We start from the raw sequence: 18,384 nt of genomic DNA, 5'->3' as shown, positions 1-18,384 counted from the left end.
TAACAGATTTATTAAACTTGATTATATTAAATAAAATAAAACAATAAAATAAATGACAATTATAACTTATGAGCGGGAAAAATTCCATAAGGTTTACCAGGAGCTACCTTACTTTTATTAATAAGATACTGATAATAAACTAGTAATTTGTAAGTTTTTGTAATAACTTATAAAATTTAAATCATAATTTATTTAAACTGGTAATTAGTATTGCGTATGTTTATATTTTAATATTCTACTCATAATATTTCAGAATATGATGATTCAAGGGTCCAAAAACTCAATTCACGGTAATAATATGTTTACACACGATAACGCATACAGATTTGTTTCCGCACACATAACTACAAATGTGTGCATGCTTGTGCTCCGTCAATCGCATACGTTGACTTGTATTAACTCGCACGTTACTGTTTTAATTATATTATTTTATTGGGGTAATATGCTAGGAGTCCCTCATACGAAACTCAATTTGAACTAAATGACAAGTCTAAATCCAATTTTTTAATTAAATCCTTATATTGAAATAATATATGACTCATATTCTTATTTTTTTTAATCCCTATCTTGCCCTTGCATCCTAATCTTATAACCCACATATTCATGTTTCTTCTCAAATCTATTTTTCCTCTTTATTCTTCTTCTCTCCCTCTCGTTATTTCTGTCTCGCTCTCTCTCTGGCTTTCTCTGTCTCGCTCTCTCGATTTATTTCTCTCAATCTCAAGATATCTCTCTCTCCACACTCCATCCCATGATTTAAGAGGGGGTGGTGGCTGTGACGATGGAATCGACTATGGTGTTGGAGGCGGTGGCATGGGGGGAGGGATGGTGATGGCGGCGGCGGCGGCGTTGGTCATGAGGGCAGCGGCGGGGGGCGGCGCTAAGGTTCAAATGAGGAATTAGGGTTTTAAGAATACATGACTATGGATTACTACAGTTTCCTACGAATGTCTATACATGACTACGGACTACTACGGTTTCCTACGGGTTTATATAGAAGACTACGGCTGAAAAAAAATTAAAAAATCACAATTTTCAATATTATGTAGAAAAAAAAGGAAAAAGTACGAAAATGAAAAAAAAAATTGTTCTACGAAAAAAATAATAATAACGAAAATTCTAGATGCGAAAATAAAAATGTTAAATGCAGAATGAAAAAATTTATAAATGCAGTTTAAATATTACTTGGTGCATATTTCATTTTTTGTATATGGGGGCATTTTTTGAATGAAATTTATAAATGATGTGAAACAATTGTTTAGTTACACTTGTCATTTAGTTCTAATAATTAATTTTGTCTAGGTACCTATATCTTAAAGCCCCTATTTTATTTACTTTTTACTTTCCTAGGTAATCATAAAAATGTCAAATGAGATGCATATTTTTAATTTATGGAATTTTGTATGAGATTTGAATTTAAAATTTTCATTTGTTGATTTATTTTTTGAATTAAGTCTTTAAATTATATATATATATATATATATATATATATATATATATATATATATATATATATATATATATATATAAGGGATTTTGCGGGCAGGTACCCACGGGTATCATAGAATTCAGGGATTACGGGGATGAGGATGAAGAATTCTACAGCAGTGCAGGAATTGCAAAACCCGCTCCATTACCATTCCTATTTGATACTCCCTCCGTTTCTAAACAGTAGTTGTTTTTCACATTTGTGTAAATCTTAAGAAACTCAATAAATATGTTTTGATTCTAGGAAAATAGATATTGACCTATTGTTAGACCAAAATTGAAAACACCTTTATTTATTAATTAATGGAGAGAGAATGTTAAAGGGTTAATAATGGCATAATTAAAAAATATGTAATTAATGTAGTGTTGGAATTCTAAAGTGACAAATAATATAAAAAAAAAAAAAAAAAAAAAAATTTAAAAGTAACCAATATCGTGTACCCGAGGGAGTATATGTTATATCTTTATTATTATTTTTTTAGGGACATTTGATATTATTGAATATTGATACCTCTTTATCTAAAATGTATCTTTGCACTCTATCATAGATATATCTTTGCACTCTATCAAAATGCAACTTCATATTGATAACTCCTTTGGATGACAAATTTTCGGAATCAAATTGAGTTGCTAAAGGATGTAGATATAAACCTTACATTTAGATGCACAAAGTTACTGAGTTTCACTCTGCCATTAAGTTATACTGCATAAAAAATATCAAATTCAAAATGGTACAATAATCTCTCATCACTACCTCAACCTTAAATCCCACTCATCACAACTTATTAGTTTCATTATTCAAGAACCATTTGATTTTAAACAAGAAAGAGGCGACACCGAAAAATGGTAAAAGGAAAAAGGGCTCTTGCAGCTAAATCCAATCAGCGCCACCCAAAAAGAAAAATAGAGAAACGGAGTTTAGTATGTGTAGCCCTTGACAAACATACCCTTTTTAGCCTCCTCGCTCTCGCCCTCAGCAGAGTACTTTCCGAGATTTGCCAACGAGTTTGCCTTTGCACGCACCAAAAGTGCAATCTGCGCTGCTTGTACATTTTCGGGGCGACCTTGCCATTTCTTCAGCACAGTGTTCTGCAATGCTCGTGCGTACGAGAAAGACACGTGCCATGGGTTAGGACTTTGGTTCATTGCGTTAAGGTTCAATGTTGCCTCCACTTCCGATTGCCCTCCAGACAAGAACTAAAAAAATCAGACAAAAAAAACAGTTAGTAAGAAAAAAATTCACCTTGAAGAAATAAACAAACTTTTCTCAAATTAGATTTTATTCGACGAGCTATTACCATGATTCCTGGAACTGCAGGAGGTACTCTTCTTCGAAGCATGGTGAGGGTATAATTGGCAATTGTATCTGGAGAAGCCTTCTCTTTGTGTTCAGCACCAGGTGTAACCATGCTAGGTTTAAGCAGTATGCCTTCAAAGGTAACGTTGTTCTCCGCCAAGTAGTAAAACACCTCTGCCCACACTTTCTCCGCCACCTCAAGTGTCCTCTCGATTGGGTGGTCCCCATCCAGAAGAATCTCCGGTTCCACAATAGGAACAAGCCCATTGTCCTGAATAATATAAATATAAAAAGTAACCGACTCTGTGTAAGGAAAAAAGTCGTATTCTCCAGTTTTTATTGTAAGGAAACAAGTCAACCGTATCCTAAGGCCTCATTTGGTTGGTCAAGATTACCCACGTTGGATGTTTGGTTAGGCTAATAACTTTCTGGTCCAGTTCACAGTTGTGGAGAAAATGGCTATAATCTTGACTAATTGGGAGAAAATTTATTATACCTCCAATGAACTAACATTATAATTGGGTTTTTATAAGACTATTTTTCTTAACTTGGCTAATCTTATCTTAGAAACCAAACGAGGCCTAAGAGAAGGAAAGGGCAAGAATGGTGTGGGAAGTTTAAAAGTAGATACCTGAGAAATTGCAGCATAACGAGCAAGACCCCAAGCTGCTTCTTTAACAGCTAAAGCAGAAGGCCCGCAGGGTATGCTCACAACAGTTCTCCTAAAAAAATATTTCAATGCAAAGGTAGAAAAAAATGGTAAGTAATCCAAAGTTAATAACAAATAAAACAAATATAAATTATTTTTAAGAAGAAAAACATAGCAAACCATTTGGCAAAACGAGCCCCTTGTTTGTAGTACTCGGCAGATCTAGAAGCCAATCCGTCTAATCCCTGGCACCAAGATTCATCGTTCGAACCTGGTAGTGGAACCAAACCCTATAAAATAAGAAAAAGATAGGAAAAAAAATAAATTAATGGAAGTTTAATGTGTTAAAAGATTGGGAAAAAATAACTTTATTTTAAACTCACCTTATCAACTTTGATACCGGGCACGATATTCTCGTCGCGCAAACAGTCAACAAACGTCTTTCCGTCAGTGGTTGACTGATAAAGCGTCTCTTCGAAGAGAATGGAACCGGAAATGTATTCTCCCAGACCAGGAGTGGTCAACAGAAGTTGTCTATAAGCCTGTCTGTTTGTTTCCGTGTTGTCAAGTCCAATGGAAGCCAATCTCTTTCCACACGTCGCATTTGATTCATCGATTGCAAGGATTCCCCTACCCGGTGATGCAATTGATTTCTACTCACAACATAAACGAACCAGAAATCAATTGACACTGAATTGTAATAAAGTGCAGCAAAACAAAAATGGATTTTATCGAGTTCTGTACTATGTTACTACAGCTACGTCGTTATAAAATTCAAACACGTAATTTTATATAGTTTATTGTAATAAATAAGGTGGCTATAAAATATCTCAATGCTCACCAACCAAAAGAATAGTGCTTAAGCACGTGATTAGAGCCTAATCAAACCCACTTTCCGATTAATTTAGAATAAAACTGGAAGTGGGATCGAAATATGATTAAAGAATCAACTGTTGCAGTCAACAATAATATTTATTAGAAAGCATGATGTGCCATTGTACAGCAGCGTGAATCATGACCTCAGAATCATATAAGTACGAAATTTGCCATTTATTATACAAATTACAAATTCAATTCTCTCAACAAATTTTAGCAATGGAAGAAAATAAACTCCACAATTTCTAAAATGAAATAATAAATAAATAAACTCCCCAAATTCAAGAGGAGTATTCAAAAAATCATAATGCTGTTTTTAGACTGCAAAGCACTATATCTAAAATAAATCAACCAAAATTAAATCAAAAGCAACTCGATCATGAGATCTAAGTACCAAAAGAGCATGCAAACCATGGATTAAAAAATAAAAATACAATACAGTAAAAAAAAAAAACACAAATACACGCACTTATAAAAAGGGAAAAAAAATGGCTTACGGCAGTTTTAATAAGCTCATCGGTGTAAGATCCGGCGCGGATGACCGAGAGGCGGCGGGTGGGGAAACGCGCGGCCGATCCGGGGCTGAGATTGACGGAGTGATGGCCGGAGATCCACGAGGAGGAGGGGGCGTTCAATTTGAGAAAAGTTGAGCAAGCCATCTCTGTAAAAAAAAAAAAAAAAAATCTGATGTTGGGGTTTGGAAGAAAGGGGGATCGGTTTTATTATTATGAATTAAGAGTAGTGTTCTTCTTCTTCCTTTGTATCGGAGAGTCCGAAATAGTTGACAGTATAATAAGAACTAAAAACGGACAACAGACTGGCGGATCTACCAAACAAGGACTTCGCTGTACGTCTTTATATCAGGCTCTTTGTGAAATTACGTTATTGTCCTTCATTTGGGTTGTTTGTTGTTGGGGAGGGGCTGCGTTTTTTTGACAAATTGGTTAGTAGTCCATCATCTTATTGGCATTTATTAGTTTTTACCCCACAAGTTTCAATTATATTCAATTTGGTTTTCTATATCTTCTTATTTGCAATAAACATCTTTTTTTTTTTTAAGGAAAAGACGAGATCTTATTAGGCAATATGTGCCACTTTAAGGGGGAGGATCGGACCCTCCAAGTTAGCAAGCTCTATAGAGTTTGCTAGAGCATGAACAAGCTTATTACAATTGCGAGGAACAAAAGAAAATTGACAAGAATTGAAAGATAACATAAGTGCCCGGATATCTTCTAAATATGCACCAATAGGACATAAGGTAGAGTCTTCATCATGAATTGCCGAAATGAGCTGCCGGCAGTCCCCTTCTATTATAACCGATGCCCAACCCTTGGTCTTTGATTTTTGGATTGCTTAAGTGCGGCGCGAGCTTCTCCTTCTACGACTAGCACTGTTCCAGGGAACATGTCAACACTCCACCAAATAGCGACTCCCTCGAAGTCTCTGGCAACCATAACAACCCCGTAGTGTGGAAGGGATGGTGGTAGTGCGGCGTCAAAATTGACCTTGATAGTTCCGTCCGGTGGAGGGATCCAATGCACCCGAGGAGGAGGGTTCTTGAGAATAGTTGGAACGGTGCTAGCGGATCGAAAAATGGCAAGATAATTTTTGCTCCAGCTCCACAATTCTCGACCTCTCATCCACTCCTCTCCATGCGCTTTGCGGTTCATTGAATCCCAAGCTTCCCAGCAAATAACCATTGCTAGGCAAAAAAGCTCATTCGAAAGTTTCCTCTGTAACCATTCAAGCCAGTTCAGAAGTTGGCTGGTTCGGTTGCCACATCAAGATCGAACGGCTGATTCAGTCAAACATCAGTTAATCCCCTGCAATAAATCAATGCATGTGTCGTGGTTTCGGGTTGAGTGCGACAGGTGGTGCAAAATAGATTAGAGGAGACATGTCGTCGGAATAGGGCAACATTTGTCGGGATAGTGTCACTGGCTGCCCGCCAAATGAATACCTTGATTTTCGATGGAATGTGAAGATGCGAAAGGAATTTCCAAAACTTTTTGTCGCCGTCATTTGAGGAATGTGTGTTTCATCCTTTAGTTGCATGGTGGTGCAAGATGTTATGGTAGCACGACCTGACCGTGAATTCACCGGAGCGAGAATAGTGCCATACCGGTCGGTCCTTCGCGTGAATGCTGCCAATGGGAGTCGAAAGAATCCTATTTTTGTCAACTGGCCAGAATGCATCGTCGAGCAGCTCCAAGTTCCACGTGTGCGATTCGGGAATTATAAGGTCGGAGACCTTATCCGGAAAATATGAGGATGGTGGTCTGCGTGTAATGATACGGAAGTTACCATTCTCTTTAATCCACGGATCTCCCCAGATTGAGGTGTGATCCCCGTTGCCAATGTGAATCCGAAGACCATCTTTGACATGAGGGCGAGCGAGGAGGAGACTCCGCCAAGTTCCCGACGGGCGGATCCCAACCGGAGCGGACCAAAAGTTCCCAGAGGGGAAATACTTCGCTTGGAGAAGCTTGGACAGCAGCAGATCCGGGTTTGTGAGTACCCTCCATGTTTGTTTAGCCAGCATAGCAAGGTTGAAGTAGCGGAGATGCCGAAATCCCATACCCCCTCGTTCTTTTGATGCACACATTTTGATCCATGAAGTCCAAGCCATCGAGCGTTTTTTCCCATTACTCCACCAAAACCGTTGAATCGCCGATTCAATATCATAAATGAGCCCGAGTGGGAGACTGAAGCAACTCATCAAATAAGATGGAATAGATTGGAGAACCGCTTTAATAAGAACTTCTTTACCTACTTTCGAGAGTTGTTTTTCACCCCAACCATCAATGCGAGCCTGCACCCGATCACGTATGAATCCAAAAATGGCCGCCTTTGATTTACCCATGGCAAGTGGCATACCGAGATATTTCTCGTGGCTCTCCACGATTTGAAAACCCGAGATAATTTGAATAATATTTTTGCTCTCATGCGGCGTTATAGGACAGAAAGTCATGGTCGACTTTTCAAGATTTACAACTTGGCCCGATGCTAGTGCGTAATCTTGTAGTATCATGTGGAGGATTTGAGCATTCGATGGTGTTGATTTGCAGAAAAAGATGGTGTCATCTGCGAAGCACAGACTTGAAACACTTGGCGCGGTAGTGGTGATTTTAATTCCTTGGAGAGATTCATCGATTTCGGCCTGGCGAAGCATAGCAATGAGAGCCTCCGTGCAGAGGATGAAGAGGTATGGAGAGAGAGGGTCCCCTTGACGAAGACCTCGAGATGGCTGTATCGAACCGAACTGACATCCATTGAAAAAGAAATAGTAAGTCACAGTAGTTACACATAACATAATCAGCTCAATCAACGAGGAAGGAAAACCAAATCGCCATAGAATTTTCCGTAAGAAAGACCATTCGATTCGATCGTAAGCTTTGCTAATGTCCAGCTTGGCAGCCGCAAAGTTTGTTCTCTTTTTAGAATTTAATTTAATATAGTGGTTTATTTCATAAGCAACGAGAACATTATCAGTAATGAGGCGTTTTGGAACAAAGGATGACTGAGTGGGGGAGATAATATTTTGAAGGAATGGTTTAATACGATTAGAATTGGTTTTTGACCCGAATTTGTATATAACATTGCACAAACTTATCGGTCGGTACTCTGTGATTTTTTCTGGGGTTTTCACTTTCAGAATGAGCACAATGAACGTGTAATTTAATTTGCTAGGGAGCTTTTTGTTATTAAGAAATTCAAGAACACAATTAAGCACATTATTCCCTAACACGTTCCAATATTTAGTAAAGAACAAAACTCGAAAGCCATCGGGGCCTGGGGATTTAGTAGAGGACATTTGAGAGATAGCTCGGATTATCTCGTCCGCTAAAAAAGGTAGAGAAAGAATCTGGCTAGCCTCGCTCGAGACCCTGGGTTCGATGTGCTGCAACACTCTCTCAATCACATTCTCCTCTGGATAGTTGGACTGGAAAATTGAGGAAAGGGCGTCCGTTTCGCTTTGAGGCGATGTGGATCTGACGGGAAGAATGAGTGGTCATTATCGAACAGCAGTGGGCCGAACAGATGGCAACCGATCCAATAACTGACCTCCTCTCTAAGACGGAGGGCTGCAAAGCAGCACTTCTACATTGGAATAATTCTGACCACCATAATCCTAGGAAACGCATTACCCAAATTCAACAACGTCTGTACAAACTGAGCATGTGGAAAAATTCGGCTGGAGGACAAATCGAAAGGAAGGTTATGCAGGAAGAACTATAACAATTATATCAAGATCTTGACAGTTACTGGAAACAACGAAGTTGGGTGCAATGAATGAAAGAAGGGGATCGAAACACGGGCTTCTTCCATGCGAAGACAACGATTAGAAAAAGGACGAACTGGGTCCATAAGTTGAAGGATGATTTGGGAGAATGGAAAGAGATCAAAGATGATATCGAGCAGGTGATTATGCTTTGATCCGATATAGTGATAAATTGTTATGTAATTATGGGTATGTTTTGATTTGATGTGTGTGTGATATTTGTCTGAAAAGATAATTTTTCTTTTTAGAGAATAGATGAAAATTGGACCTCGGGTCAATTGTAAGTGAAGTGATAATTTTACCCCTGCCCAACTCACGTGATTTGCACGTGCTTAAGATTCCGTCCAAAATTGCCTGAAATCGGGCACCGTGCAACCAAATAACAAGTTTAGGCAAAAATGTGCAAAAAAAAATTGTTTGGGGGGCAAAGTGCAAAACTGGCCTTAGTTTAGGGGGTAAACTGCTTTTTACTCTTAATAATATATTTTGGTCTTTAGATTACACGTTGTATTAAATTTGTTAGATTATGTTATTATATTATATGTGAATTCTCTATAAATATTTTATTTAACAAAATTAAATAAAAAGTTATTGTATTGAGGATAAGATTGTAATTTCTCGTTTTAGTCACCCCCTACAAAATTAATTGTAGGGGTAGAGGCTTTACTAATTTCATGATATAGTATCACTTAATTGCGGACTTCAACTTTAGTAGCGGACTTGAGTAGTGTTAAATTATATCAATCAAACATCTTATTAACTCCTACTATTTATTTAGTTAATCTAACATAATAGTTAGATATGACCATAGCCGGTTTCCGGCCCGTGTCCCTTGGGATGGGCCTGGTTCTTGAAACATGTGAATCATGAACCGCTGGTTTGGCCCGGTAGTTCACCCAAATTTAAAAAAAAAAACTTTTAATATTTGAAAATTAAGTAATTCATTTAATTCTTTTAATATTTCCTATTTAAAAGTAATTCTTTAGGCCTCGCTTGCTTACGTATATCGGATTACATTAAATTAGGTGAGATTGGATTAATATACAACTGACTAATTAATTATTTAGTCAGTAAGATGTTTGATTCGTTAGATTAAATCTTGTATTAAATTTGTTAAATTATGATATTAATTGTGAATTGTCTAAAAAGTCTTTTAATTAACAAAATTCAAATATTATTTTAAGGATATAATTGTATTTTCAATTCTAATCACCCTCTACTAAATTAATCGCAGGGGAGGAGTGCTACTAATTTAACCAAATAATAACATTTAACTGCGGGCTTTAATTTAAGTATAGTAGCGGACTATACCAAATACGAATATTATCAACCAACTATTTAGTTAATGGAGCTTAATAACATTAAGCAAATGAGGCCTTAATTTATTTATCAATCAAGTATTTCAAAATCTAGAATATTTGAACATTAAGTATTTAATACTTCAAATAAAAACATATTTTGAACATTAAGTATTTAAAATCTAAAATATTTGAATATTAATTTCACTCTTATTATTCAAAAAATATATTAAGTCTTCTCACATATAAAAAATTAAAAGAAATACATCAAGTATTTAAAAATTTAAAATATTTGAAAATTAAGTGTTTAAGTACTTTAAAATTCAAATAAAATATTATTTGAATACTATGTATTTAAATACTTCATAAAATATTCTTTGAAAAAAATATATTGAACTTTTATTTTAATAAAAAATTCTTTAAGGTTTTAAAATATTTGAACATAAGGAATTTAAATACTTCAAGTAAAAATATAGGATGAACATTAAGAATTTAAATACTTCATTTATTTCCTTTTTTCCCATTTAAAAATAATTTCTTTAATTAATTTATTAGAAAATTACTGTCTTTCAAAACTTTTTATTTCAAATATATTTACTCTTTTAACTCTTGTTACAATTTTTTTTCACCATTAAATCTTCAAAATTTATTTTTGAAATAAAAAGTTAAAAAGTGAACCGTGAACCGGATCGAACCGACCCAGAACCGTGTTTTGTACGGGTCGGTTCCGGTTCATGAAAAAGTGAACCGTGAACTGGTCCGAACCAACCCATGGTCATATCTACTAATAGTAGCAAACAAACAAGGCCTAAAAATTTTGCTTATGTCTGTACAACTTTATCATACATTTAATAAAATAGCATTTTGACATTTTATGAGAATTTGCATTTATAATAATTGTTTATTCTTATAGTATCGTCTTTTGATTTAGATACAACATATAAAAAGATCATCTATATATAATATAAAAAGAGGATCTATGCCCACAATGATTGACATGTGGCAAATGATGATGTCATTTGTCAAAATTGCTTAGTTGGAGTTCAATTGATTAGGTGGATTCTTCAATTGATTAGGTGGCATTTTTATTTATGGATGTTGTTAAGTTTTTTCCTATTTTACATTTACACAATCATTTAATAATTACCACATGTATATATATTATTTCCAAAGTTAATATTTTATAAATTCGAAATAAAAAAATCTTATTTATATTTTTAGTGTTTCAAAATATATTTATTCAAATAAATTCATGAAACTCAATTGTTTTACGAATATTCAAATAATTTTCATTAAAAAAATATTTTTTTAAATACTAAAATATTAAAATAAAGGAATATGTTGTTGTTTTTTTTATTTTTTTTTTAATTTTCAATATTTTAGAATATTCGAATATCTATTCCATTAAAAATAATAATGAAAAAATGTTTTAGTTTTTAATAGAAGTATTTAATAAATAATCCACTATTTTTTTAAATAATTTTTATTATACACGGTGGATTAATTCTTAATGTAGTTGGTTGTATTTTGGAAAATATTATTTAATATATAATAATGCGGTCCGAACTATAGAACTACGGATTATGCAAAAAAAAATATTATTAATTATTATTTCAATAAAATATCAAATCACCAATATAAAGGAATCTTTAATATTCCAAGATTCCATTATTTCATCTTTGATTGATTTAATTTATACTTTAATTCAAAATTGAATGGTAAAAAATAAAAATCGTATTTTCATATTTAATGTTTTTATATTGCAAGATTTTTTTTCCACAAGTTATATTTTTTTTTGGGTTGTTTCCTTTATTTGTTTGATTTGATTTCATTAACTAATATATAAATATTTTAAATTTTTAATTTTTCCATAGAATTAAGTTCATTTTCAATACTATATAAACCCCTCAATGTTCATTTCATTTTTTTCTACCACCATTCGATTACAAAGTGCACAATATTCGAATTATACAGTATTACATTTTTTGTTTATCATTTCTTATAAATTATTATACGTATATATGCATAGTTTTATATTCATAATTAATTTTATATATACATAAATATGTTGAAGTCAATACTGATACTAAAAATATGTCGTCAGAATTATTTTAAATATGTGCATTTCTCTTCTTTTATTTTGTATTGGTATTATATATTTATGTATTCATAATTGTTTTATATGTTTCAACTCCATTTTATATTTGTATTTAGTTAAATAATAACATGTCATATGCTTTATGTATTTCTTGCAGATTATTTTCACGAATCCAACTTCGACCATACATAATTCATCAACACGGTTTTCTTACATTTTTTCTTTAAAATTATTTATTTTATTACTCAATATTTTCTTATGATATGAATATTTTATAATGTAGTTTTCTGTAGTTTGTTTTGATTTTTTTTTTTTATTTACATATTTGCATTATTAACACAATTGGATATATTATTTTATTTTTTTGGTTATGCAGAAGTGAGAAAATGGGATCCAAGGGAAGTTTTACTGCAAAATTATTATAGTGAAATTGTGGTAGTTTTACTACTAGGCTTATCTTCCCTTCTTTGTAATAGGTTACAAAATATGTGAAACTATTTGTCGCACTAATTATTGATAGTAAATAGTTTTAAGATGATATATTATTGCAAGCAATTAATAAAAGTCTTTCGCATATACATTATGTTGTTTGTCTACTAATTCAATTTAAAAGAATCTATTACATTAAATACCATGCATATTATAAAATTTATTTTGTATCCTTATTCACTTGATACTGTTTCAATGAGAATTACGATTTTCTTACATTCTCTCGACATTCAATCATCGTCTACTTTCTTTTTCTTTTATTTTTGTCATGTTTGGTGTATTATTAATTCATAATTTTTGTTTCGTGTAAAATCTTTGTTTGATCTATCTTATTTTTTAGTTATTTGTTTCGTTTTGCAAATATAGATAACGTTTTGACACACAAATGGGTATTGTGCACATATTTAATCTATGTGAATAAATTATATATGAATAATTTATAAATTTTATATTTTTTTATTATTACATTATTATGTTTTATAAGTATAAAATTATTCTTTATATTAATTTGAAAGATATAATTTGCATAATGACCGGATTTGTTTTACCAACTAAAATAAATGATTGATTCAGATTTTTAGTTTTTAATTGGTTATATTAACGATAATATTATAATTAATGATTCAATTAACTAAATCTCATTAATAGTTATTGAAAATTATAATAATGGAAAAATGAAAGTGAATGATTAATGTTTGATTTGGATAGTATAATTTTACAGAATTACACAATGTTTTTAATCCACAAATTCCGTCTTTTGTTATATTGTAAATAGTAATACAAACATGTGTTTTTTTAAAGGGAATCTATATAATATATGAAGACAAAAGCCACAATTAAGGATTGTCATTTCTAATTTTTACCCCACAATTTTCATTTAATTTTCACTTGGCATCATAATTTCTTTTAATTACTACGTAGTACGTATATATCTTTTTGTCCAAGTTTTCATTTTATATATGCAGTTTCTTTAAATATATACATATCCACGTATACGCTATACCTAAATCAATAAATAAATTATTTTCTATTTTATTTTAACATTTTAATTTATGACTCAAAAAAGAAAGTTTTCAAAAAAATTTATCTATACACATAATTGATTCCTATAACTAATAACCAAAAAATCGCTTTCTATAGCCAATAATTTATAACCGGTTTTTAAAATTAAGAATTTAAATTATTATGTTAATAACCAACATTTCCAATATAATATACCAATCACGATTTTCGATTAATTTTTTACTACAATCAATCATCAATCAGTCCATAAATTTGAGCTATTAATTCCCTAATCTATATATAATATAAAAAGAGTATCTATGCCCTCAATGATTGAAATGTGTCAAATGATGATGTCATTTATCAAAATTGCTTAGTTGGAGTTCAATTGATGAGGTGGATTCTTCAATTGATGAATTGTCAATTTTATTTTGGTATATATTTAAGTTATTTCCTATTTAATATTTATACACTCATTTAAACAATTACCACGTGTATATATATTATTTCCAATGTTAATATTTTATAAATTCAAAATAAAAAAAATATTATTTACGTTTCCAGTATTTCAAAATATATTTATTGAAAAAAATTATGATACTCAATTTCTTCACAAATATTCAAATAATTTTCAGAAAAAAACATTTTTTTAATATTCAAATATTAAAATAAAGGAATACATTTTTTTTTGAATTTTCAATATTTTGGAATATTCGAATATCCATTCACTAAAAAAAATTATTAACGAAAATGTTTTATTTTTATATTGTATTATTGTTTAATAAATATACAATATTTTTTGTTAATAATTGAAATTGTGTATTTCTATTATATGTGCAAACAATTATACTGAATTAATTTATAAAATTTGTTTTTTTATTAATACATTATCATATTAAGACGATGATCTATATATATCTATATATTATATAAAAAGATGATCTATAGCCTCAATGATTTTTTTTAGTGCATTTGAATCAATTTATGATTCTTATATATTTTCTTATAATATTTTATTTAATTTTGCACTGTTAATTTCTATATTAATTTTTTTTCAAATATTTAAATATTAATGAAAAAATATCGTTAAGCATATTATAAACGGCCGTGTGCAAAATATTGTAATTAAAATTATAAATCAAATATAACTAAAATTGATATAATATTAATTAATATATATATTATGAAATATATAATTATTGTTAGTAAGTAAATTATAATATTGTAAAGCCATATATTTTGAAAATTTTGGAAAATTCAAATATAATTTAAAATTTTCAATCCGGATTGAAGTCAAGGAACCGGATGTGCGTTGAATTTATAAATCATTTCCCTATATATATGTGTGTATTATCTGAATCATGTATTTATATGGACATATATCAATCAACTATCTAATTGAACGTGCATTGATTTTGTTAATCATTTTCATATAAATTTATATCATATCAATAATATATTTATATGGACATATATAATTATATATCATCCATTCACATTTTTATCAAATAATTAACAGTCAAAAATATCCATAATATTGATAAGCCGTATTGATTGATTGGATTATTATCATTAATTGCATATTGACTTATCAATGGAAAAGATTGACTGCATAAATACATTTTATTTTCGTTCCTTAATAATTGTGTGCAACTTAATGTCTATATTTTTTTGGTAATGAAAAACTTAATATATGTGCGTATTAGTTTATGTACATTGAGTAATCATATTAAAGTGTGATAATATTAAAGTATATTATCTCGAATAAAAAAATAATATAAAAATATGTTGAGTAATCGTATTAAAGTGTGATAAATCCTTTCCTTAATATATGTGCGTATTTGTTTGTGTACATTAAAATATGCAAATTTCCTAAACCTATAAAAGAAAAAAATGTGCCGATCCCTTTCTTCCAATTTCGGCAAAAAAATTAGAAGCAATTGATTTCATTCAATTACAAAGATATTATTTTCATATTTTAACCAAAATTTTGCTATAATTAATATACTTTCTTATATTATATTTACATTTTCAAAGTATTCTATCCACCTATAAAATATTCAACCCATCACATTCATGCTCTTCATCCATCTCCATTCAGAAAAGAAAAAAAAAAAAATCCTTCCATCATCCAAGTTCGTAATTCTTTTTTTTTTTTTTTTTTTTCTTCTGAACTACCTTTTTTTTTTAAATAAATTTTTTTCGTGTACATTTATATAATTGTCTATTATCATTAGATTAAAATATATGTAATATATATATATATATATATATATATATATATATATATATATATATATATATATATATATATATATATATATATATATATATATTGTGTATTTCAATACGCATATGTACAATTTTTTTGATTTATGTTGATTTATCGTATACACGAAAATATTATCTAACTATTATTTTATTTTCTCATTTTTTGTAGATATGAATAATGAAAAAAGTTGAGTGCGATATGCAGGGATGAATATGAAAAGGATGACGATGAAAAGTTCGATGTGTATAATAATTAATAGGTGCAATGATGCTATATTTTCAATAACATGTCTATAATATTTTTATTATTTGAATATATTTAAATATCGTGTATTTGTTATCAACTACATTCGATCTGAATATTTCTTTTCTTTTTCCTGCCATGATATGAATATTATGTAATAGTTATAATTATAATACATTAAATATATTGTAGAATTTCATTACAATACCTGCAGTACAGCTTGACATATACCATGGGACATAAAAAAGAGTACTAACTCTCATAATGAGTGTTGATGTAATTTCTACATACTCAATACACGAGTGATTCTCACCTAACCTGAAGTTATCAATTGTATTTTTAATAAGTTTTGTCCAAATATTTTAAATTCACATGTCATTTAATAATTTTCGCATTTGTCATAGTATCTAATGACATAATAATAATTTAAATGTAGTTGCAACATCTCCCAAAAAATAATGACATACTCTTTAGTAATTTGAAATTATAATAATTTTCCATTTGCGTATCTAAATTATAAAAATAAATTTGAAATAAATTCTTCGGTAAAATACTGATTTGTTGAAGCATTTAATTTTATTTGTTCGGTTGAACTGATATTTGTAGGTAATGTAATCATGCATAAAGGTGATTTGTTCAAGAAAAAATCGACAAGGCTTGCGGAAGTAGTTCAAGGAAGGTTGTTGTGTTTTTTTAGCGAATCAAACGATGATTGTCGGAAATAAATATTTCTTTGTTTTCATCTCTACAAAGGATGTTAAAAAAAATGGGCTATTAGTGAAAACTCCCTCTACTTTTTTTTCAAGTAAGAGTTTATCCACCCTCATTTTCAATATTAGTAGTAGATCCAGGCTTTTTCATATTCCAAATTTGTCCCTCTCCATTATTCAATACCCATTACCCACTACTTGATGAATTTTTATATTTATAGGCATATTATTTTTTGACTTTTTATTTATTAAATTATTAAAAATTAATAATTAAAAAAATTTAATAAAAACTAAAAAAAATAATTTTTTTTTTAGTTTTTTCCCCATAAATCAACTAAATTTCATTTTCTTAAACATTTTAATTAATTTTGAATATTTTTTTATTTGCATTTTTTTGTTTTCTTTCAAAGTACAAAATTTTCTTAAAAAACTACTATTTTCATTTTTTTTATTTTTCACAATCAACTATAAAATTATGATAAATAACTAAAAAATTGTGCCATTCAAGGTGTACCAATTTGAAATCAACTATTAGGTATCAAATCAACTGCAAAAAGTATCAAAATTAACTACAAACTATTAAAAGTAACTATAAATTATCGAAATCAATTAAAAAAATATCGAAACCAACTACAAATTGTCGAAATCAAATACAAAATTATCAAAATCAACTATAAATTATCGAAACCAACTAAAAAAATAGCAGAATTCGAAAACAACTAAAGAAGTGATGCAAACAACTATTTTCCTATGTGAGATACCCAACACAATTTCAATATCAAAATTTTCGAAGAAAAAAGAAGTAGCAAACGATGGCAGCGTAGGGGCGGAGATGGCGGCGGCGTGGATGAGGCTCGCTAATGGCGTAATCGAAAATCCTAACCCCATATATTGACGATTAGATAAAACAACACATAATATTTTAACAAGTAGATAAGGTAAAAGATTTTTTTATCAATATCAATATAGTAACAGTATAGATAGTTGGTATTAGTATTAATATTAGTATTAGTATTAGTATTAGTATTTCTATCACTATCAACAACAATATCAATATCAGTATTAGTATCAATATTAGTATTATCAATATTAATATCAACATTAGTATTAGTACCAATATTCGATAATTTGGTATCAATATTAGTATTAGTATCAATATTCGATAATTTATAGTTGGTTTTGATAATTTTGTATTTGATTTCGGCAATATTGATACTAATATTGATACTAATACTGATACTATTAGTATTAGTATCACTATTAGTATTATCAATATTAATATCAATTAGTATTAGTATTAGTAGAAGTATCAATATTAGTATCAAATAGTATTAGCATTTGCATTAGCATTAGCATTAGCATTAGCATTAGCATTAGCATTAATATTAGTTTTAATATTAGGATTATGATTAATGTTAGGATTAAAATTAGCATTATAATTAGAAATATGATTTGTATGAGTATTAACATTAGTATTAGTTATTAGTATTAGTATTAGTATTAGTATTAATATTAGTATTAGTATTAGTGTTAGTGTTAGTGTTAGTGTTATGTGTTTGTGTTTGTGTTTGTGTTGGTGTTAGTATTAATGTTAGAATTAGTATTAATGTTAGTATTCGTATTAGTATTCATATTCGTATTCGTATTCGTATTCGTATTCGATTAGTATTCGTATTCGTA

At 30.2% G+C, this 18,384-nt stretch overlaps 1 protein-coding gene across 1 annotated transcript; it reads right to left on the bottom strand.

Moving 5' to 3' along the window:
* Positions 1 to 2,096: 2,096 nt before the first annotated feature.
* LOC105954227 (fructose-bisphosphate aldolase 3, chloroplastic) lies at positions 2,097 to 5,183 on the bottom strand. Its single transcript, XM_012977901.2, has 6 exons — positions 4,808 to 5,183; positions 3,818 to 4,087; positions 3,615 to 3,724; positions 3,417 to 3,507; positions 2,787 to 3,056; positions 2,097 to 2,685 (listed from the first exon to the last, which is right to left on the bottom strand). The coding sequence occupies exons 1-6, from the start codon at positions 4,967 to 4,969 to the stop codon at positions 2,407 to 2,409; spliced, it is 1,182 nt and encodes a 393-aa protein (XP_012833355.1). The 5' UTR covers positions 4,970 to 5,183; the 3' UTR covers positions 2,097 to 2,406.
* Between the last annotated feature and the right edge of the window lie 13,201 nt (positions 5,184 to 18,384).

The sequence above is a fragment of the Erythranthe guttata genome, chromosome 12, assembly GCF_056151865.1.
Source record: "Erythranthe guttata isolate IM_541 chromosome 12, IM_541, whole genome shotgun sequence".
NCBI lineage: Eukaryota > Viridiplantae > Streptophyta > Magnoliopsida > Lamiales > Phrymaceae > Erythranthe > Erythranthe guttata.
Note: the sequence above shows the minus strand (reverse complement) of the source record. Positions and strands in the feature narration are given on the sequence as shown.